General features: G+C 46.3%; 1 protein-coding gene across 1 annotated transcript; it reads right to left on the reverse strand.

Moving 5' to 3' along the window:
- Positions 1-3,888: 3,888 nt before the first annotated feature.
- On the reverse strand, positions 3,889-17,598 carry DDX20 (DEAD-box helicase 20). Its single transcript, XM_051856157.2, has 12 exons — positions 17,468-17,598; positions 16,993-17,347; positions 16,583-16,677; positions 13,744-13,912; positions 12,743-12,857; positions 12,491-12,633; positions 11,911-12,049; positions 11,754-11,812; positions 9,488-9,570; positions 8,357-8,462; positions 8,167-8,268; positions 3,889-5,405 (listed from the first exon to the last, which is right to left on the reverse strand). Exons 2-12 carry the CDS (start codon positions 17,297-17,299, stop codon positions 4,243-4,245), a joined length of 2,481 nt encoding a protein of 826 aa, XP_051712117.1. The 5' UTR covers positions 17,300-17,347; positions 17,468-17,598; the 3' UTR covers positions 3,889-4,242.
- Positions 17,599-24,080: the final 6,482 nt, after the last annotated feature.

Here is a 24,080-nt window from a genome sequence, read left to right on the forward strand (position 1 = left end):
AGGTATGGCTGTACACTAGAAAATAATGGTCATCTGAACAAAGGTTTCTACCTTGCTAGAGAAGACTTGTAGAATCTTAGGTGGGTACTTAAAGGCCTACCCGTCCCTTTCTCCTTCTCTGCGGCCCCCAGCGGTTCTTGTCGCGTAAAGCTGTACTTCCGGATGCTCCCCAAATTGGCAGATATTTAAAAGATAAGCACGTGATTCCATTTGTCTATAGCTGTTTTTTGAGGCCCAATCCAGCAGTACAGAAAGAAAATCTGCTTTTACCTATCAGTACTGGTTCTGCTGAGGCGTTTAAATCCCACTTAAATCAAAAGCAAAACTCAAAAGTAAACGCTGTATGGAGTCTGGAACAAAGCCTGAAAATCAGCAAAGGTTGAAGCTCTACCACTTCCTGTGACCACACCATTTGCTTTTTCTTGTTTTCTCATCTTAAAGCTGGAGGGACTGGATGGGTATCTTGAAGGTCTGCTCTAACTCTAGCAGTTCTGACTTAGGTGGTGGAGCAGGCATTTCCATGTTCACCATGTGGCAACAATAATGCAAATCCTTTCCCTTTTCCCACAACAGCCAGATGCCCCTCAATGACAGTAACAGAAATCGAACACTAAGGCAAATGCAGGATGACCTCAGCTCCTACCTGTTTCAATCCCTGATGCTCACGTTCTCATCTCCCACTAGGTGTCACTACAGGGCCACAGCGCAAATAATCTGGTGGCAAGCAACTGGAAACTAGACGTGTGCTGAGCAATTCATGTGCTTTTTCATTGAAAAGACAGAGGTGCTTGCTCAGAGGCATAATAAAATTCTGCCGAAACAAGAGAATAACCTTGTGATGGATTTCCAATATCTAGAACTTCAAAATACAATCTCATTTTCAGAGATTAACTAAGATTTACAATTAAGGGGAAGGGGGAAAAACAACTGCAAACTACTCTACAAGCATTATAATTCATGCTCAATTATTTTTAGTATTCAGAGACTGAAGTTCACCTTCAAACTACATGTTTCTAAAAGGTTAGTAAATGTTACTGTTTAAGTGCTTCTGAAACTTTTAATTACCTAAAGAATGACTGATGTCCTAAGTCAGAATTGTACAAAGTGGTTTCCCAAAGATCTCTACATGTTAATACCACAAGCCCAATCCAAGTTAAAGCTTAATATAAATCATTGAAAGTGTATTGATATAAAAATGTTTGAAAATTCAGATATTTAATCAATGTATACTTGCCCTCAACGATATTACCTGGATTTATAAAGCCTCTCTATATTAATAGATTTGATTATCCTTTTTCTTGAACAGAGGATCTTTCTTCTTCAGAGTCATATAATCATTAAATCTTGAAAGTAGAAGGGACCCTAAAATTCTTACAGTCCAGTGCCTCATCTCACTGATGAAAAACTGGGTCCTGAGAGCTCAAATAACCAGCATAAGGTTAAAACACAGACAGTGGGGCAGGCGTTTACACAAGCTAATGCACCACTTGGGACCCCCGCATCCCGCATCAGAGTTGCAGTCCTGGCTAACTCCTCTCCTGCTCCAGTTTTCTCCTAATGCCTACTCTGGGAAGAAATAAATGATGATGGTTCAAGTACTTGGGTCCCTGCCACCCATGTAGAAAACCCAGACTTTGTTTTGGGCCCCTGGCTTCAGCCTGGCCCAGTCCTGGCTGTTAGGAGCATTTGGCAAATATCAGCAGATAGAAGATCTCTGTCTCTGCCTGTCAAATTTAAATTTTAAAAAGTGAGGAAAAAAAGTAGATATTAGCAGGGTCTCAGCCAGGACAAGTACTCTTGACTACACAACAGAGTATTTTCAAGTGAATCTTTCTTCAGCCTATCTATGGTTCCTAACAAGATCATGTGGACGTGCACCCTGACAATGCCAAATAAAAAATCTTTTCCACATGAAGCTAAATCACCCCCAAGTAGCAGCAGATTCTTCCCATACCCACCACTATAACTGCTTCTCTTACTTGGGAAGGTTAACAGTTAAAATTTCCCTGGTAAATGGTTACAGAAACTGAAGCAATTAGTATTTTCATATGTTATGCATATGCTCACCTCTAGCTTATTTTTCTATAGAGAAAAAAAGAAAATACAAAATAAGGCAAACCTAGAGAGAGAATTCAATTAATTTCAAGACTACTATGTAACCTCAAATCTAATGAAGATGTGGCGGTGTCCTAATTAAAATCTCCTAGCAATGACAAACTGTGAACTTGGCTATATTGTGGGGGAAAGGGTACAAAGACAGTCCAATCACACAGCAATGACAGGATCTTTATTTAAATGTGCAATTAAAATCTCTACTTCTTAATGAGATACTGAACCTAATTATGGATTTGCTATCTAGTGTTAATTCAAACCATACACACACACACACACACACAGTACTGATACATGAGGATACTACAAAGAAGTCATGGAACATGAAATTCAAAGACATTTATTTTGGTGCAAAAAAGTTTTGAAATCCATGCATAATTTTTTAATAAGACATCTTTCATGCAGTTCTTAAAACCTCCTCATAGGTATGGATTTAGAAATTTTTGCACCAAAATAAACTTATCGTTTAATTCCAATTTCCATGAACTTTTGGAAGTACCTTCCTATGAGTAAAAGTAACCATCTACCAGTCAAAGACAGGAACCCAAGTTAGAAAGGAGTTTAGGATTGTGTTCACTGGGAGTTGGACAGTAAATGACCAGGGCTGTATTTGCTGATACCTGGGTGTTTATACTATCTAGGCAAATATGTACACAGGAAAGAGCGTTCCTTCTCATCTCAACACAGAAAGGGGCCTCGCACCAAAAATCCAATTTATAGAAGACATTTGGAAACCAAAAGCCTAACCATAAAAACACTATCAGAGAAAAAAGGAAAGAATATAGAGATTCCAATCTCAATTTTGTTAAATTCTAATTTATACAGATGCACCATCTCTGAACAGGCTCTTTCTATCTGGATGCAAGAATTAGAAAACCTGGGGGGAAATTTCTAGAAAACACAAGATTAGGACATTCTTTGAGAAGAGCCTGAACAAAAGAGAATGAATTCCAGCTTCTACAAAACAGCCTACCAACAGACTAAGTCAGATCTTAACTGGGTCCCATGGGTCTATGAACTTTGTAATTATCTTCATAATTCTGTTTATGGCATTAGAAATTTTCTGGGGCCAACCTATAATTTTCATTGGATTCATAGAATGATCCAGCAACCAAGAAAGATGAAGAGTGCTGCTCTCCCTGAGCACTATAACCAACATCACCACCTCAGCACTATAAATAATCACCACCTAAGAGCACTATAACTGTCACCACCTGAGCACTATAACCAACATCACCATCTGAGAGCACTATAACCAACAGCCACCACCTGAGCACTATGACCAACAGTCACCACCTGAGAGCACTCTAACAGCTACCACCTGAGAGCGCTATAACCAACAGCCACCACCTGCGCACTATGACCAACAGCCACCACCTGAGCACTATGACAAGTCACCACCTGAGAGCGCTATAACCAAGTCACCACCTGAGCACTAACCAACAGTCACTGAGGACCTTGAGCTATTAATACACAGTAAAAGTATGGACAGCTTTCACAATGTCATAAACAAAAGACATTCAAAAGATGAACAGTAAAAATGTTCACATGTGTAGCTAAAATTGTTTTACTAGAATCAAATATTTTACTAGAAGCAAGTCACATCAAGTCAAGTACCTTTGGGAAAATCTCAAGCAATGCTTCCATGCCTTCCTGCCTAAATCTAAAAGAACTGGGGATTTTCTGATCTACCATGCTACAAATTTCTGTAAGAATGTACCTCAGTGAGAAGGCTGTCCAGGTGTTTTGTAAAGAAGTCCACAGCATAAACTAACATTGCTTTCCAAATCTTCACTGTTTTTATTTAAAGTAAGCAGTGGCATGTATATCCCCTTTTTAACTGTTTCTTTTGGAAACAGCTTTTAGAAAATAGAACCTTGGGACCTTGAGCTCTGTGTCCCAAAAATTCTCTTTGAAGAATCTGATGAAATTTCTTTAAAAACGAAAAGGATTATATTACATATCTGGCCTAAACCATCTGAAAACAGATGTCTCCTGGTGTACAGACTCAAGTCTTTTCAAGTTCCTCAAAAATGCCAACAAATGCCACTCTACCATAGGTGACGGAAGATGTACATCCAAAAGTATCACTTGTCCACAGTGCCTGCTGGTCTCAGGTCTGTCGTACAATCACTGGTTACTACGCATCATTTCTTGTAGATACACGGTATTCATGTGATAGGCTGCCATCCAACTTGGATGTCTCTGAGAATTCCAGTAGTACGACTGAGAGGCAGCAGCGTAATACTCTTGCCATGCTCTGTAGTAGGCTCTCCAGTACTCTTCATAATCCTGGTAGGTGTCAGAGTAACTGGGATGTGTTTCCTGACGGCTGTCATACCAACCATCTTCCTGGGGCTCAGTCTGCAGTCGATAGGAAGAGCGCCGGGGCAGGTTCCTCCGGCTCTGCTTAACTCTCTGATGAGCTCCCTCTTTATGCCTTGTTCTCACTGGGATTTCAGGCGATTCCTGATATTCCTCTAGATGGGGAGCATCATTTCCATTCAGAGGTTGTTCCAAAGAGATCTGGTCATCTACAGGCGGAGGTTCAGAGCCTTTCACCTGAGTATCCAAAGAGACTTCCAAATGAGACTTATTTCCTTTGCTCTGGGAAGAAGTCACTGAGCTGAAGGAATCGCTGTCACTCTCAGAGTCTCCAGATTGGCTGCTGCCTGCCAGTATGTGCACTCTCTCTTCAGTGACTCCATTTCTCACAAAGCCATTTTGAGGGTTCACAGTCTGATCCCCAAGACCTGTGTAGTGCCTGATAATTTCCACAGGCTTCTCCAACCCCTCTTTAATGTAGTGTTCGTAGTCCTCTACCAATTCTGCAAAAGTCAAAGTGCGTGGCTGCTGGATTTTAAAGGAAGACAGACAAGGAATTTTGGGGAGTGTCACTGGTAAAGCTTCTTTGACCTGGTGCTGATGGTTGGTGGAGTTTTCAACAGGGGTCTGAACAGAATTCTTCATTTGCTCTTCGGATTGCACGGCACACCCCAGCTCTTTTGGTGCTGCTGCCTTTTCTATGATTCCACACTCTGAGTGGCTTTTCACAGGAAGCTTTTGTTTGGTGTTAGTTTTTGATTTGACTGATACTGCAGACACAGAAGTATTTCTAGAGGAAGCCATGTGGCTACCATGAGCTTTCTGAGTTTGAAAGGTTCTCTCTATTTTTTGAATTTGTTTTTTTAGGGGTTGGGTAGGTACGCTTGCTAAGCCATAAGTATGTATAGCAGCTTTAACCTCCACATCCCAATCCAAACATTCTTCCATCAGACCAGAAGGAATGGGATCTATGTAAAAAGGAAGAAAAAAGTATTAAAATTCTCAAGCTACCCAAGACCTGTATTTTCTGAGTAACTTCATAACATTTTCCATGGTCAAATAAGTTTAAGAAATAAAATATGTAAACGATCCTTGACACTAAGAGGCTTAAAATTAGTATTTTTAAAGACCTGAGCAATTCTGCTATAAAGATGTTGCCTAAGAAACATATTAACACCTATCCTGTACTCCAAGCAGTATCTTCCCCCACCCCCACTTGGAAAGAGCTTATTCTAGGAGTGATGTTCAAATATGGAACAATACTCCCATCTTTACTTTTTGTTTGTTTGTTTTTAAAGATTTTATTTATTTAAGAAGCAGAGTTACTGATAGAGAAGGGGGAGAGACAGAGAAAGGTCTTCCATCTGCTGGTTCACTACCGAAATGGCTGCAATGGCCGGAGCTGAGCCGATCCGAAGCCAGGAGCCAGGAACTTCTTCGCCATCTATCTCCCGTGTGGATGCAGGGGCCCAAGCACTTGGGCCATCTTCCACTGTTTTCCCAGGCCATAGCAGAGAACTGGATTGGAACAAGAGCAGCCAAGACTCGAACCAGTGCCCATATGGGATTCCAGCCCTGTAAGTGGAGGCTTAGCCTACTATGCCACAATGCCGGCCCCTCCTATCTTTCCTCTACTCCTTCTCCAGCCCCTCAGCCTTTTTCTTACTATTGCTGACAGCAAAACAAGATATTAGAAAGTGTCTTGTGGGGGCTGGCGCTGTGGCACAACAGATTAAAGCCCTGGCCTGAAGTGCCGGCATCCCACATGGGCACTGGTTCAAGTCCAGACTGCTCTTCTTCTGATCCAGCTCTCTGCTATGGCCTGGGAAAGCAGTAGAAGATGGCCCAAGTCCTCGGGCCCCTGCACCCACATGGGAGACCCCAAGAAGCTCCTGGCTGCCTTCGGATCGGCACAGCTCCAGCCATTGTGGCCACCCAGGGAGTGAACCTGCGGATCGCAGACCTCTCTGCCTTGACCTCTCTCTCTAACTCTGTCTTTCATATAAAAAAAAATAAATCTTTAAAAAAAGAAAAAAAGAAAGTGGATATTGCTCCCCAAAACTTATCAACTAGGAAATACTAGAACTGCAACTCCAAACCCAACTAAATCTGCCACCCTATATTCCAGCAGGGAGAAGTCACTCCCCTACCAGCAGAGAGAAAATATTTACAGGGAAAAAGATGCTATCAGATGAACATGAAAGGATATGCAGTACAGACACTTTAATTTTTTTAAAACTTGTCAGTTTTCACTCTAAATGTCCAACTCCATCCAGGTTTGACAATTTGCTTCTGCCATGTGCTCAATTTTCATGTTCATCAGGTAAGATATACCACGCTCCCTACTGACAAAGATCTTGCCTGTGTGCTACGGCTGTTTATGCTCCATGCCTGTGTACCACTAAACCCCTCAAGCCTGCATTTTTCAGTGGAGGCTCCTGATCCTTTGCAGAACAGACTCTATTGACTAAAACTCTGATGCCTCCTTTGCTTACCTTGCAGAGGTCAGGTTCCCTCCTAGTCCTACTGCCTGGGGTAGGGCTAGGAACAGTCTATTGTCATACAAGTTCCCAGTCCAGCACAGATCTAACAGCATGAAATAGTTCTCTCACAATCTCAGGGCTCTGTTAACATCATATGAAGACCCAAATCTACCATTTTCCAATATCCAAAGGCAAGTATTCTTTCTTCACTAGATACTATGATACTGAATCCTACATGAAGTATCAACTCTCTCCTACCAATTTTCATTTTTCCATGACACACTACCAACAGACTTATACATAGAGAGAACTGGAAGTGATAGAACTAATATAGAACTTGAAGACCATATACTCTAAAATATACTTTGTAAATCAGCACATTAAGCTTAGAGCAATTAGATATATGAAATATCACAAAATGAGTTATTAGCAAGACAAAACTACTAGACTCCACAGGACTCCCAAGATCTGTGATAAACCTAGCTTTGTAGGATAACTCAAAAAAATCAAATATAAAATTATACTCAATTATATTAACTACATATCTCATATAGTCAATAATATACAATGTAATACATTCATTCATGTATGTATCTATATATGATATATACACCATAGTATAGCATATATCAAATAAACCACGTTCCCGCCCAATAGGTTTTAGGGTTTTTTGTTTTCAAGAGATCATTAACAGTTCTGAACATACATTGTTTCCATTATGTCACTTCAAAAGTAGAATGACAAATGATTCACTAGAAAGAAGAACATTTCACTCACATTTTTAAAATGGCATTAAAATTAAGGACACTATTCCTTTCCCATGGTTACAAAGGAGAACATAACAAGAATTACCTCACAGCAACTTGAAGGAGTTAAAATATTCTCCCTTATATCAAAGAATAAAATAAAATTTCAAGGTCACTAACTAAAATGGAGCTAATATAGTACGTAGTAGAATATTTTTCATTTTCCAGGTACCAGAAGTTAGCTTGCAGTCCTCTCCCTGGTCCATATTAGCTGCAACACGTTTATTTAACCTCCACACCTAAATGTCCTTGACTACAAAAGGTAGGTAACGACAGCACATACTTAATAGGACTATGGTGAGAATAAAATGAGTTAACATTTACACAGTCCTGGGAGCAATACCCAACACATCAGAGCACTCTGAGTTACCCATTATTTTTAGTATGCCTATCATCACTACAGTGATTGTTTTGACAGCAAAATGAAACAGATAAAATACCTGGTAAAAGAAGAAGGTTGATATTACATTTCTGGGCAATTTTCATCATCATATTTTCTTCTTCTCCCCGGCAGCAGTAGGTCACTGTCAATCCCAATGTACCTAAAGAAGAAGGAATGTTAAGCAGTAAATCATTTCTGCAAAAATGACAATCCAAGTCCACCTGTCACATTTGAGGTTCTCTTTTTACCAAAACGCCCAGCTCTGCCAATCCGATGCATGTACGTCTCCCAATCCACTGGTACATCCAGATTTACAACCAAATTCACCTTCTCAGCATCAATCCCACGGGAAGTCTGAAATTGAAGAATTCAACAACTGCAATTTTTTTTTCATTAACTGTGACATGGCTACCAATGCACACTCTATTCTTCTTGTATAACCAAGTGCCAAATTTAGGAGCAAAGGAAAAAAAAATTCATTCCTAATGATTGACTAATTTCAAGAACAAAGATCAAAGGGTGGGCACTGGGTACAGCAGCTAGGACACTGTTTGGGATGCTGGCATTCTAAATCAGAGTGCCTAGGATCGGGTCCCAGCTCCTCTGCTGGCAATCCTGCTTCCTCCAAATGTGACCCTGGAAGACGCAGAAGATGGCTCAAGTACTGAATTCCCACCACACATGTGAGAGACCCAGATTGAGCTCCTGGCTTCCTGGCTTCCTGGCTACAGCCTAGCCCAGCCCTGGCTGTTGTGGGCATTTGCGGAATGAATCAGCAGACCAAAGATAAGTCTTGTCTCTGTCTCTCCCTCTCAATTAAAGGGAAAATAAATAAATGTTTTTAAAAAGAACAAATATCAAAATATCAAAGACATTTTTAAGAAAGTTGTTTTTTTTTTTTTTTTTTTTTTGACAGGCAGAGTGGACAGTGAGAGAGAGAGACAGAGAGAAAGGTCTTCCTTTTGCCGTTGGTTCACCCTCCAATGGCCGCCACGGCCGGCGCACCGCGCTGATCCGATGGCAGGAGCCAGGTGCTTCTCCTGGTCTCCCATGGGGTGCAGGGCCCAAGCACTTGGGCCATCCTCCACTGCACTCCTGGCCACAGCAGAGAGCTGGCCTGGAAGAGGGGCAACCAGGACAGAATCTGGCGCCCTGACCGGGACTAGAACCCGGTGTGCCGGCGCCGCAAGGCGGAGGATTAGCCTAGTGAGCTGCGGCACCGGCCTTAAGAAAGTACTTTCACTAGCACTGGAAAAATAAATTATCTTCTGGTATTCTTGTTCCATATACCCACATAAAATAATAGATGAAATCTGTATATCTGATAATAGAACATGCGTCAAGAGGGATTAGTCACCCAAACTGAACAGGAAGTTTACCAAATCTGTAGAAATGAGGACTCTACAATGAAACTGCTTCAGTTTAGCCATAGCATCAAGACGTTGATTCTGATTCATGTTGCCTAAAAGGACCAAAAAAAGAAAATCATACAAAAACAACTCAGCTAATACATATTTATCAGAAGTCATAACTCCCAGTCTTAACATTCTAAACATACCAACCACAGTTAATTCCATTCTTCTATGCAAATTTGGGTTAAAATCCAAAGTCAGAATCTTTTAAAATATTATTTAGAAAAAATAAATATGGTGTAGGCAATCAACTTGAAATTCAAAAATCAATTTTAAATGGTGAGTAAGCTAAGCCTTTAGAAATACAATATTGTATATGAAGGCTAACATGTAATTCTCAGAAAAACTACCCCTGGGACACATGTATCCCGCTTGGAGTGCCAGTTCAAGTCCCAGCTACTCTGATTTTGATCTAGCTTCTTTTTTTAATTTTTTTATTATTTTTTAAAAATTTATTTGACAGGTAGAGTTACAGACAGTGAGAGAGACAGAGAGAAAAGTCTTCCTTCTGTTGGTTCACTCCCCAAATAGCCGCTACAGCCGGCACTGTACCAATCCAAAGCCAGGAGCCAGATGCTTCCTCCTGGTCTCCCATGCAGGTGCAGGGGCCCAAATACTTGGGCCAGCTTGCACTGCCCTCCCAGGCCACAGCAGAGAGCTGGACTGGAAGAGGAGCAACCGGGATAGAACCCGGCGCCCATGTGGGATGCCGGTGCCACAGGCAGAGGATTAACCAAGAAAGGATATCAGCCACGGCACTGGCCCCTTGATCTAGCTTCTTAATACACCCTGGGAGGTAGCAGATGCCTCAAGTACTTGGGTCTCTGCTACCCAAGTGGGAGACTACCCACATGGAGCTCCTGGCTCCTGGCTTTAGCCTAGCCTAGCCCTGGCTATTATGGGCATTTGGGGAGTGAACCAGTGGATAAAAAATACCCTCCCACACTGTTAGTCTACTAGCCTTTCAAATAGCTAAATAAACATTTTTTTAAATTAAGAACAAAAAATAATTTTTAAAAACTGGTCGGTCCATTTTGAAAAAATTTCCCTTGTATGTTATCATAAACCATGACTACCCAAGCTCAATGTAACAGTTCAGACACTAAAGGGAGGGCATTTGGTGCAGCAGTTAGGATGCCGCTTGGGACGTCTGTATCCCGCGACTGAGGGCCTGGGCTTGTGCCCCAGCTATACTTCCAATTCCAGCGTCCCACTAATGTGCACCCTGGCTGGCAGAAGGTGATGGCCTAAATCATGTGGGTCCCTCCCACACAGGAAACCAGGATTGAGTTCTGGGTTCCTGGCTCTGGCCGTTCCAGCCCTGGCTGTCTGAGCATTTGCAGAGTGAACCAGTGGATAGAATACCTCTGTATTCCAAATTTAAAAATAAATAAATAGAAACAGCAAACAAAACTTTAGAAAGGATCTCGCAGATCAAAAATTTCTTTGCATCTTTCATTCCTATTAGGCTAGCAGTAATAATTTAACTTTGTGGCAAGAACTCAATTTTGCCTTCTACCCCACAGAACGGTCAATTCAGTTAGCAATTCTTAGTATTTTAAAAATGACTGTGTAAAGAAAATATTTTTCAGGGCCTCGCTGTGGCGTAGTGGGTAAAGCCACCACCTGCAGTGTCAACATCCCATATGGGTTCCAGTTTGAGTTCCAGCTGCTCCACTTCCGATCCAGCTCTCTGCTATGGCCTGGGAAAGCAATGAAGATGGCCCAAGTCTTTGGGCTCCTGAGTCTGCGTGGCAGACCCAGAAGAAGCTCCTGGCTCCTGACATCAGATTGGCTGTTAAGGCCATCTGGGGAGTGAACCAGCAGATGGAAGACCTGTTTCTCTTTCTCTCTCTCTCTCTGCCTCTCTGTAACTCTGCCTTTCAAATAAATATATCAATCTTTTAAAAATATATATATATATTTCTTGTAAGACAACAAAGAAACTGTTTCATACAATTAAGTTCTTGATAGAAATAACTCAGACTCTAATAAAGTATATCTCTTTGGATACTAATTTTCTAATTTTTACTACATACCAGGTTACTCTTTACTAAAACAAGGATATTGCTTAAATTACAATGAGAAATAAACACAGTTTTCTTTATTCAGAAAGCTCAGTGTAACCTCAGACTTGGAAGACAACTCATAAAGTGGTATTTCCTCCTCCAGACTTTGAAGGCTTCAAGTCTGTGTTCTGAACGAACAACTTTAAGGTAAAAGATGAACTTGCCTGAAATGCACTCAGCAGGAAAGCCTTTAGAAGAAAGGATATCAGCCAAATGCTGTGCTCTATAAAAAAATAACACAGGGTTATAATTTTACAAATGTTGCCCCACACCTATCTTTCTATGTCACAAGCTCTCTCGATGATCTTTTAAGTATATTACCTGCTATGCAAATTCGAAAAGACTAAGGCTTGATTAAATGGAATTCTGCTGAACAGTTCCTGCAAATGCTGAGCCTTTTCCTCAAAAATCTTATGGGCCAAAGGGTAAGAATTGACAACTTTGTAATACTGCTTCAAACCTACAAAGAAATCAAGAGACAACAATTAAATATATTTGTTCTATCCTAACAGCAACCATGAAACCACAAAGTGGCAGAACATCACCAACAAAACAATAATGTACAGCAGCACTGTAGAGCAGCGGGCTAAACCACACTTGGGGTACCCACATCACATATCGGGCGCCAGACTGAGTCCCAGCTACTCTGCGCCCCATCCAAATTCCTGCTGATGCACCTGGGAAACAACAGGTGATGTTTCAAGTACCTGCGTCCCTTGCCACCCACGTGGAAGACCAGATGGAGTTCCAGGCTCCTAGCTTCCGCCTAGCCCAGTCCCGGCTATTGTAGCCATTTGGGGAAGGAACCAGCAGATAGAAGATCTCTGTCTCTCACTCTTTCAAATAAATTAATTAAAAAAAAAAAAAAAAAAAACAGTAAGTACTCAAAACATGTACACACCTATAAGACTTGGATCACTGGAATTCAATCTTACAAAAGTGGGATCTCTCATGTACTTTGTCAAAGCATTAGCCAAAAATTCAGGGTAAGTAGCTGATACAGCTAACATCTGTTTACTGGCAGGCAACGAAGAATAAATCCAACTACAAAACAGAAGAAACACATTCACCACAGAAATTATTTAATAGTAGCCACACTTGCATACCTGTTGGTACCACTTCAATTGTTAAGTTGGTTCTATCTTTTTCTTACTTTATTTGTTCCTGGAAGCTGCCTTCTTCTAAAAGTTTATCTGCTTCATCAAGAATAAAGAGACGTATACTGCCCGGATTCAAGTAGTCCAGTTCAATGAGTTGCTTAATTCTGCCTAAATTTCAGAAAAAGCACATTGAAATATTCACGATGTACCAAGTCTGCACGAATCCCAGCCCATGTTTCACTCTAGTTTTTCACAGGTTATACTGCTAAATCTCCTGAATGAACTTTTATTATGCATTCAACACCAAACCACAAATTAGAAACCTTGAGATTTGATCTTTTTTTTTTTTTTTTTTTTTTTTTTTGACAGGCAGAGTGGACAGTGAGAGAGAGAGACAGAGAGAAAGGTCTTCCTTTGCCGTTGGTTCACCCTCCAATGGCCGCCGCGGCCGGCGCGCTGCGGCCGGCGCACCGTGCTGATCCGATGGCAGGAGCCAGGAGCCAGGTGCTTTTCCTGGTCTCCCATGGGGTGCAGGGCCCAAGCACCTGGGCCATCCTCCACTGCACTCCCTGGCCACAGCAGAGGGCTGGCCTGGAAGAGGGGCAACCGGGACAGAATCCGGCGCCCCAACCGGGACTAGAACCCGGTGTGCCGGCGCCGCTAGGCGGAGGATTAGCCTAGTGAGCCGCGGCGCCGGCTTTTGAGATTTGATCTTATCTAAACCATTATTTTTCTGTCATGCCTCATCAAAAGTAAGGATGGAAAATAGACACCAGTCCTATCAAAGACTGAGCACTGAGTGCTAGATTCTGACTCCGAGTAACTCATGACCAAATGATTAGGAGGCTAGCCCATGTGTGTTCTCAAACACTCTTAGAATGGAGATTTCATACATCCTGTTAATTCAGTCACATGTCTATAACTCACTACTATAATGTTCTTTAATTCTAAACAAAATAATTAGAACAATTATCAAAGACTAGTATATCAATGTTATATTAAAAATGTTCAATTCCTTAAAAGCTTCAATTACCATTAGACATAGATATCTTACCAGGAGATCCGACAGCAATATGACACTTCTTAAGTCTGGTTTTGTCTTGTGATAATGGAGTCCCTCCAATAAAGACATGACATTCTAACCCTTCCATTTTTATTCCAATGGCCGTGATAACGGAATGTATCTGTACAGCAATTTCTCTTGTAGGAGCCAAGATCAAAATCTAAAAAAAATATAAAATATACCTTTAACAAATCTGAGGAAAAATATATATTATCAGCAAATTAATTATACGATGAACTTATTTTTCTTTTTTTTTTTTAATTAATTTTTTTTATTTTTTATTTTTTGACAGGCAGAGTGGACAGTGAGAGAGAGAGACAGAGAGAAAGGTCTTCCTTTGCCGTTGGTTCACCCTCCAATGGCCGCCACGGCCAGCGCGCTGCGCCGGCGCACCGTGCTGATCCGATGGCAGGAGCCAGGTACTTATCCTGGTATCCCATGGGGTGCAGGGTCCAAGGACCTGGGCCATCCTCCACTGCACTCCCTGGCCACAGCAGAGAGCTGGCCTGGAAGAGGGGCAACCGGGACAGAATCCGGCGCCCCGACCGGGACTAGAACCCGGTGTGCCGGCGCCGCAAGGCGGAGGATTAGCCTAGTGAGCCGCGGCACCGGCCAATGATGAACTTATTTTTAATTTAAATGATTATTTTAAAAAATCATGAATTTGGGGGCTGGTGTTGTGGCAGAGGGTTAAGCTGCCATCTGCAATGCAGGCATCCCATAGGGGCGCTGGTTTGAGTCCCAGCTACTCCCCTTCCCATCCAGCTCCCTGCTAATGTACCTAGGAAAGCAGCATGTGCTTGGGGCACTGCACCCATGTGGAAGACCTGGATAAAACTCCTGGCTCCTAGCTTGGGTCTGGCCCGGGACTGGCCCAGCTCTGTCTATTGCAGCCATTTGGGGAATGAACCAGTGGATGAAAGATCTGTGCCTCTCCTTCTCTCTTTGTAACTCTGCCTTTCAAATAATAAATAAATCTTTTCTTTTTATAAAAGGGAGTTTTTAATGGCATGGGAAACTCCATTCATTCACTAATTAACAAACATTAAGATCCTATCATGTGCTAAGTAACACCCTAGTTGCTAGAGAACAATCAACAGTACAAAGTCCTTGCTCTTGGCACTTTCATTCTTGGATAGTAAGATCTACAACAAACATTTGTAAATAATGGCAAGTAATGAAAAGAACAGGGAAAAGAAAAAACAGTTAAAGGAAAATTTACAGTTAGAGAGGAAGGCAGGGAGATATTCCATCCTCCAGTTCACTCCCCAAGTAGCCTCAAGGGCTAAGACTGGGCCAGGTCAAAGCCAGGAAATAGGAACTCCATCCAGGTCCTACTCAGGTGCAAGGATCCAAGCACACGGGCCATCTTCTGCTACTTCCCCAGGCGTGTTAGCAGGGAGCTGGATCGGAAGTGGAGCAGCCGGGACTCATGGGCTGTCAGTCGGCATTGCAGGTGGCAGTTCAACGCACTGCGCCACAACGCCGCCCCTCACTACACACACCGTTTTCAAAAATGAATATATATTACATACACAAGAATAAAATGCTCAAGTCAGATCTTACATCAAAAATATGAATTTTACTTATGGAACTGTTTTAGACTTTTGGCATTTGACCTGCTGCCAAATCAACAGCAGCCAAAATCTCAAATGCATCTTAATGGATGTAGACCAGCCCAGGACCTTGGAGGCAGGAGGATTTCTTACTTCCTGCTCACAAGCATCCCGGCAGAGAACCACCCAGGACTCACTAGATCTAAGACAGGACTCAAAACGCTCAGTTACGTGACCAGTCGGGACGGCCACCTTCCACTTCCAGAGCACCAGAGTTTAAGTCCCAGCTCGGGCTCTCGAGTCCAGCTCACAGCTAATGTACACTCTGGGAGGAAACAGGGATGGCACAGGTAACTGGGTCCCTGTCATCCACTCTCGATTGAGTTTCTGGCTCTGAGCTTTGGCCTAGCCCAGCTCAGGACTTTGCGGGCATCTGAGAAGTGAACAAGCAGAGGCAAGCACTCTCTCCTCCTCTCTCCTCCTCTCTCCTCCTCTCTCTCTCTCTCTCATGCATATGCTCTCTCTGCCATTTAAAGAAAAAGACTTCCTGATGATGAATACAGGTCTCCTGGGTGAGAAACCTCTTGGGATGATTCAACATGAGACACACATGACCTGAGATTAGGTCTGTCATAACTACTACCGAGCAAGGCTGAGGAGCACAACCAATTCCTCTCTGAGTGCTCAACTAATCTTTGCGGAAGAAATTAAGTAAACTGAAAACAGATCATTGGGAATGTGAGAGGGAGGAGGAGGAAGGGTTGGAGCAGGGGCGGGGGGGGGGGTGTCACTATGTTCCTAAATCTGTAAATATGAAATACATGATACTTGTACAACTTAAACACAATTTTTTAAAAAGCAAGCAAGGATTCCCCATACCCAATCTCCTGCTAATTTGGGTAAGGCAATCTTACAAATATTTCCAGACAACTTAGAAGATGGGCGATCAAGAAGAGATTTTCACAGGGCTTTAGGAGCCCCCTGCAGTCACAGCACCCATCACCCTGAATCAAGCCAGAGGCTGTCGCACCACAATCTAGACAGCAGGTAAAAGATATTCTCAAGTAATGGCAGCGCGATGCTTGTAATGGCTTTCTTCTGTAATAACTGAAAATTCCAGACTTCGAATACTAATCCCCCATCCTCAGTCGCTAACGTTGTGCAAGTTACCCACAGGCCTTTCGCGTGGAGTAGCTCAACCATTCGTCGGATCCACTGGCGTTACATCTGGCCTGCGATCAACGCCCTCTTCCCGTCCTCTGAACCGAACTCACCTGGGTGCTTAAGTTTTCAAGAATCAGCGAGTCCAAAGCAATGGTGGAGAACACACAGGTTTTCCCAGTGCCAGACTTAGCCTGAACAATTAAATCTGACAAAGAACGGAAAGACATTAGCAGCAGCCGGTACAGCCTGACGCAGCTTCCCGTCCCCGGGAGGAATCCCGGCGGCAAGGGTCTAACGTGGCGGCACCCTCGGTGCGGGCCGACTCGCGGAAACGCACGAGGCCGTTGTCCAGAAACACATCTGCTCCCCGGACCTTCACCGCCGACCTCAAGCAGGCCGCCCGCCAGCGCTGTGCGCCTGAGCTTTACAAAAGGGAGACCGGCTGCCGATCGGGACCGCCGCCGCCGCGTCTCGACCCCCTCCCCGGCCCCGCCCGCCTCTCCCGGGCGCCCACCCTCACCGAGCCCGCAGCGCCCCAGCGGGATGGCCTTGAGCTGCACGGGCGAGGGTCTCTCGAAGCCCGCCGCCCGCAGCCCCTCCAGCACGGGCCGCGACAGCAGCAGCGACTCGAAGTCCGCCGGCTCGGCCAACAGCACGTCCCCCGTGCGGGTCCGCGGGCCGCCGATGTCGTGAGCAGTCCGCAGGCTCCGCACGGGCCCAGGACTCGGCTCCGGGGCTGAGGCCGGCGCGGCCACGGGCTCCACCGCCGCCGGCATAACGGTCTCTGCGGTGGCCGAAGCCGCCGCGGCTTCAAACGCCGCCGCCATGGCTGCCGCGCCGTCAGATCTCGCGGTACTTGGAGCGAGGCGGGGTTCCTGGAAGCGAGAAGAGAAAAAACTTTATTGGCAGCCTTCCCGCGAGGACACCGAACACAACCACCAAAAAAAAAAAAAAAAAAAGTGACCCGCGGAAGGCGGGAAGGGGAAGGAGGCTACCAATGTATGGCCGCCTGCGGCCTGCAGAGGGCGCCGCGTGCCCACGAAGCGGGCGGCGCCCGCCTCCCGCCCTCTGGCGGACGGTGGCGGCGCGGCCTCCGCAGGCTCTTTGTGATGCGCCCGAGGCGTCACTGCCGGCGCCAGCCCCCCAGCCTCGCTGCCGCGCGCGCCGCCCTCCGCATCCCAGCCCGCCGTCTCTCCGCGCGGCGTGGGGCGGTCTTTACCGCTTTTCCTTCCTGTAGCTGCTTATTTTCATTGTGGCTTTCACTTCAAAGGCATAGAGACGGAAACAGATCTTCCATCCGCTGGTTCACTCCCCAAATGCCCCGCACCCGCCCCGGCCGGGCCGGTCTTTTGGAAGCCAGGAGCCCGAGGCCCCAGCCGTGTGTCCCACGTGGGTGGCAAGGGCTCGTGAGTGTGAGCCACCCCCTGCTGCCTCCCAGGGTGCCCGTTAGCAGGGAGCTACGTGGGACGCAGAGCCCGGACGCGCACCCAGGCCGAACACCTGCTCCAACTACCGCGTTTTCCAAGAGGTCCTTCTTGAACTCGCAGAGAGAGCTCCCCCGTCCTGCCTGCTCCCTGGCCTTTCCCACTGCTCTCTAAAGCCTTGTTCTGCTTGATTTTTCTGCCCACTTAGAACTGCCTGACGTTGTATGTGCTTGGTGTGGGTCTCTGATCTGTTCCACCTTGCCCTCCGCCATATCCCTCGTGGGAATAGCAGGATGCGACATACTGAATGCTAATAGGCATCGAATGAGCTGCTAGAACAAAGCCTTAGTCAAAATTCCAAATTTAAATATTTCTAGGCCCGCGCTGCAGCTCACTAGGCTAATCCTCCGCCTGCGGTGCCGGCACACCGGGTTCTAGTCCCGGTCGGGGTGCCAGATTCTGTCCCGGTTGCCCCTCTTCCAGTCCAGCTCTCTGCTGTGGCCAGGGAGTGCAGTGGAGGATGGCCCAAGTGCTTGGGCCCTGCACCCGCATGGGAGACCAGGAGGAAGCACCTGGCTCCTGGCTTCAGATCGACACAGCGCGCCAGCCATAGCAGCCATTTGAGGGGTGAACCAATGGAAGGAAAACCTTTCTCTCTGTCTCACTCACTGTCTAACTCTGCCTGTCAAAAAAAATATATATTTCTAGAGACCCAGAGAAATATCCTGGCTCCTGCCTTAGATTTTGGCAGAGCTCCAGCTGTTGAGGGCATTTGGGGAGTGAACCAGCAGATGGAAGATCTCTGTGTCTCTTCCTCTCTCTGCCTGTAGCTCAGCATCTCAAATAAATGAATAAACTATAAAGATTTTTCTGGAACCTAATCATATTCACAATTGCATCCACCCAAAACTTTGTTCTTAGATTATAATCCTGGTCATTGTCTCCCACCCCCTTCTCTCTCTCTCTCAAATACACACACACACAACCAACCACAGGGGTGGGCTGGGTTCCAAATGATGTAAGAGGGGCTCTGGCATGATAATTCCATGGAAAGGGGGTCCTGAAGACGTGTTTTGCTTAGCAGTTCACAAAATATTCAGAAAATGTCGACTGTCCCCATAAAGTTAAGGAGACGGATGGGGAGCTGGCTCCGTGGGTCCCCGGCTTCCTCTCGGTAACCCCCTCTGCTATTTCACTGACATAATCGTAGCGAGGACTTGCTCCTGGCTGCATCCTCCATCCTTCCTGCTCCTAACAATTCACTCAGCAGGTGATTTTGCCTCCAAATGTTTCCTCTATTCCTCTTCTTCCGTCTCCATGGCATTGCTCTATTTTCGGCCCTTTGTCATCCTAACAATTATGAAAAATCCCTGAGTGGTCTCCCTGCCCAGAGCTGCTTCTCCATCCCGGCCACACACACCACCACCAGCAGCACCACCTAGCAGCACCACCAGAGTGGAGCGACCTTTCTCCAGCGGTGTCTTAGCTGCTGGAATCCAGCTTCAGATCCTGCTCCTTTTGCCACCCTGATTCGTTCCCTTCCCAGGCTCCCACTTTGCACGAGAAACAATCCCAATCCAGCTCTTACTTGTTTACGCGTCTTCGAGCTTCTTCCAGGACAGGAGTGTTGTCCCCTGGGCTCTGCAGCCCTGCGCCAGGTGTTGTCGGAACCTGGGAGCACTGGCTGATGGACTTGCTGGAAAACCTGTGCTGGTCCAGCAGGGTGCACCGCAGTGGTTCTCTAGAACCCACACCAGTGGCTGCCAAAGAAGCGGTTCTCATCCTGAGCAAAACAGACAGCGCTTTTCCAGAAAGGAACACTTCTGGTTTCATACGCATTCTGTCACTGCATTTATAATTGCTGATATTTTACAGGCACAAATATTGCAGTAATGTTATACTATTGTAGCTAAAAACACAAATTGATAGCAAATTTTTCTCTGTAGTTAAAAATTGAGGCAGTGTCATTACCATAATTTTTCAGTGCCACAAAGATGAAACACAGACAAGAGGTCATTTAGTACCTGGGTAAGATGGGAAAGTAGCAAATGCAGAAATTGGCTGGCCTGGGGCTGTTATTGGCTTCTCCCCAGGTAGAGCACAATGGGACCCCAGCCTCCCACCACCTCTTCCCCCCACACCAGACTATACCAGTTCCTGAATGCCCCGCGGCCTGTGGTATCTCCGTACCTTTTTTTAAAAAAAGATTTATTTATTTTATTTGAAAGTCAGAGTTACACAGAGAGAGAAGAGGCAGAGAGAGAGAGAGAGGTCTTTCATCTGTTGGTTCACTCCCCAACTGGCCACAACGGCCCAAGCTGTGCTGATCCGAAGTCAGGAGCCAGGACCTTCTTCTGGGTCTCCCACATGGGTGCAGGGTCCCAAGGACTTGGGCCATCTTCTACTGCTTTCCCAGGCCACAGCAGAGAGCTGGATCAGAAGTGGAGCAGCCAGGACTCGAACCGGTGCCCATATGGGATGCCGGTGCTGCAGGCGGTGGCTTTACCCGCTGCCTCACAGCGCTGGCGCTGCCTCCAGACCTTTGGTCATGCTGTTCCATCCATCTAGAAAGCCGTGCCAGGGAGCTCAAGGAGGGAGAGTCTCCTGCGGACTGAAGGAGTCAGAATGGACACTGAGATGCAAATGGTCCCAGCCACGTTGCAGTGCAGGCTTCTGAGCCCAGAGGGAAGGGAAGCGACGTGAATGAGGACGGCTGCAAGGGGGCGGGGAAGGAAGGAAATGCTGTTAGAGGCGATTTCTCTCATCTGACCCTCAGAGCAGTGACAGAAGGCAGACAATGCTATTTGTAGCCGATCCACAAACATCTGTTTAGTCACTCTTTCAACACAAAGCTTCTGAACACCTACTATAAGCCAATCAAATGCTGACAATAAGGGGGGGGGGCAGAATCAACATATCCCTGTCCTCAATGAGAAATGCACACAAAGGGTGAGCTCCTGGGCTGTGAGGTGCAGGCGGCTGCTGAAGCCAAGCAGAGCCTGCTAAGCCCGGTGTGGGGGCGGGGCAGGGCTTAGAGGGTGGGACCAGATTTGATTGACAATAAGACCTCCAAATAGAAGTTCGCTTTCCCTGGCGGAGAAGTCTAGAGGCAGGACTGACGTAACAGCACTTGGCACACCTCCAAGTGTCTATCCCAGTGCCCAAGTAGCTGCTGTAGTTCCAGCCATCATGTCTGCAATCCAACCAAAAAGGAGGAAGACTAAAATAGAAAGTGGAAAGGGTGGAGGTCCTAATGTCAGGAGCCTTTTTTTTTTCTTTTTAAGATTTATTTATTTATTTGAAAGGCAGAGTTACAGGCAGGCAGAGACAGAGAGAGAGGTCTTCCATCCACTGGTTCACGCCCCAAATGGCCATAATGGCTGGAGCTGAACTGACCTGAAGCCAGAAGCCAGGAGCTTCTTCCAGTTCTCCCCAAGGGTGCAGGGTCCCAAGCACTTGGGCCATCATTCGCAGCTTTCCCAGGCCATAGCAGAGAGCTGGATCAGAACTGGAACAGCTGGGACTCGAACCGGCACCCATATGGGATGCTGGCACTGCAGGTGGCGGCTTTACTTGCTGTGCCACAGTGCTGCCCCTCAGGCACCTTTTTAAGGAAGTTCTTGGGGCTGACACTGTGGCATAGTGGGCTGGGCCTCCACCTGCGCTGCCAGAATCCCATATGGGGCACCAGGTCGAGTCCCAGCTGCTCCTGTTCTGATCCAGCTCTCTGCGATGGCCTGTGAAAGCAGTAGAAGATAGTGCAAGTGTTTGGGCCCCTGCACTCGTGTAGGAGACCTAGAAGAAGCTCCTGGCTCTGGTTTCAGATTGGCTCAGCTCTGGCCATTGTGGCCATTTGAGTAGTGAACCAGTGGACGGAAGATATTTCTCTCTGCCTCTCTCTCTCTCTCTTTCTCTCTCTCTCTCTCCTTCTCCGCCCATAACTCCACCCCTGAAATAAATAAAGAAAATCTTTTTAAAAAACAAAGGAAGACCTTTCTCTCTGTCTCTCTCTCTCTCACTGTCCTCTCTGCCTGTCAAAAAAAAAAAAAAAAAAAGGAAGGAAGGAAGGAAGGAAGGGAAGGAGGAAGGAAGGAAGGGGCCCGGCGCTGTGGTGTAGTGGGTAAAGCCACCGCCTGCAGCGCCAGTATCCCATATGGGCGCCGGTTCGAGTCCCAGCTGCTCCACTTCCTATCCAGCTCTCTGCTATGGCCTGGGAAAGCAGTAGAAGATGACCCAAGTCCTTGGTCCTTGGACTTGGGAAGAAGCTCCTGGCTCCTGGCTTCAGATCGGTGCAGCTCTGGCTGTTGTGGCCAATTGGGGAGTGAACCAGCAAAAGGAAGACCTCATTCTCTCTCCTGCTATCCCTTTCTCTGTAACTCTTTCAAATAAATCAAATAACTATTAAAAAAGAAAAAAAGGTTCTCAAAATCCACCACACTACTACTTGGCATTTACCCTTGGAGTCCTAGCTACCTATAAGGAACTTGGCAAAGCCCAGTCATTTTCCCAGACAATTAAGTGTCCAGATAAACACTGGCTGGAGGAGAGGAGGAAGAAAAGGACACTGGCGGCAGCCAACAGCCTGCCCATCTCCCCAGAGCTAGCGAGGGCCCAACGGACACCTGAGGAGGCGTAGAAGTCAGCCTTGTGCCAGGCAAAGGAACTGGAGCTGAGGAGGCTCTGAGCATGTTCTCCAAGAGCTCGGCGTGCAGGAGGCGACACGCACGCTGCTAAGGCAGCAGTGATGAGCTGAAGGCCGGGCCCATCCCAGCAGCCTTCCACAAGGCACGCTGGAGGAGGTGCTGCCCTCGGTGGAAGCTAGCAGGATCTGCTCAGAGCCACAGAGCTCACAAATGGGCTCCGGCTCAGCTCTGTCTGACAGCTAAGCCCAGGCTCTTTCTCAGGGAAATGATGGGGCCTGAAATATGCAAGTAGTTCAAGCTGGCATAGGCTCACGGGCAGTTCTGACATTTCTCAGGGCTGTAGTTGCTCAAAGTGTGGCTGTCATGTGGGAGTGCGAGACCTTCTGAGAAACTGGGAACACGGCTTTTGGTACTCAGAGAAGAGCTTTCTTCTCTATACCCTTCTCTCTTTAAAAAAAAAAAAAAAAGCATTTATTTGAATGGCAGAGTGACAGAGAGAGGAAGAGACAGAGAGAAGCTCTTCCATCCACTGGTTCACTCCCCCAAATGGCCACAATGCCCAGTGCTGGGCCAAGCTGAAGTCAGCACTCTGGGACTCCATCTGGGTCTCCCACGTGGGTGACAGGGCCCCAAGCACTTGGGTCATCCACTGTTGTTTTCCCTGAGTCATGAGCAGGGAGCTGGATCAGAAGCAGAGCAGCTGGAACCTGAATCAGCTCTTGCATGGGATGCCTGCCTCATAAGCAGCAGCTTAAACCATGGCGCCAAAACACCTCTATATCCGTCTTTTAACATTATTTATTTGAAAGAGAGAGAGAGAGAGAGAGAGAGAGAGAGGTCTTCCATCCACTGGTTCACTCCCCAGTTGGCCGCAATGGCTGGAGCTGTGCTGATCCAAAGCCAGAAGCTTCTTCCAGGTCTCCCACGTGGGTGCAGGAGCCCAAGGACTTGAGCCATCTTCTACTGCAGAGAGCTGGATCGGAAGTGGAGCAGCCGGGACTCGAACCAGCACCCATATGGGATGCCGGCACTGCAGGCGGCAGCTTTTACTCACTGCGCCACAGCGCAGGCCCTCTATATCCTTATCTGTACTCACAATCAAAGTGGTTTAAAGTATGTGTGGAACTGCGAGGCACACCGTAAGCACAAGGTCGTCCTTCTCCTCATTCTGGAGTCCAGCCCTCTGCCAGGACAGCAGCACCAGGAGACAAAGCTCAAGTCCCTGGAAGCAGTGGGGGCTGATAGTCTGAGCTTGTCCCAAACTTCAGTGGCCGTGGGGGTGGCAAGAGAGCCCAGCCGGCAGACATATCTCAGGAAGATATTCTGGGCCCAGGGAACAGTTTGTGCAGAGGCGTGGAAGCATGAGAACCCATAATAGCTCGGAGAAGGTAAGCGCTCCGGCGCGAGAGGAGGCGAGCATGGCGCGTGTGCAGGAAACGAGGCTGCAGGGATATTTTGGCTCCCTTTATGGAGCGCCTCATCTGCCACCACAAGGCACACAAAGTGAGGGTGCCATGCTCTCCCAGAGAGGGTAGTGTTAC

The sequence above is a fragment of the Oryctolagus cuniculus genome, chromosome 7 (assembly GCF_964237555.1).
Source record: "Oryctolagus cuniculus chromosome 7, mOryCun1.1, whole genome shotgun sequence".
Lineage (NCBI taxonomy): Eukaryota > Metazoa > Chordata > Mammalia > Lagomorpha > Leporidae > Oryctolagus > Oryctolagus cuniculus.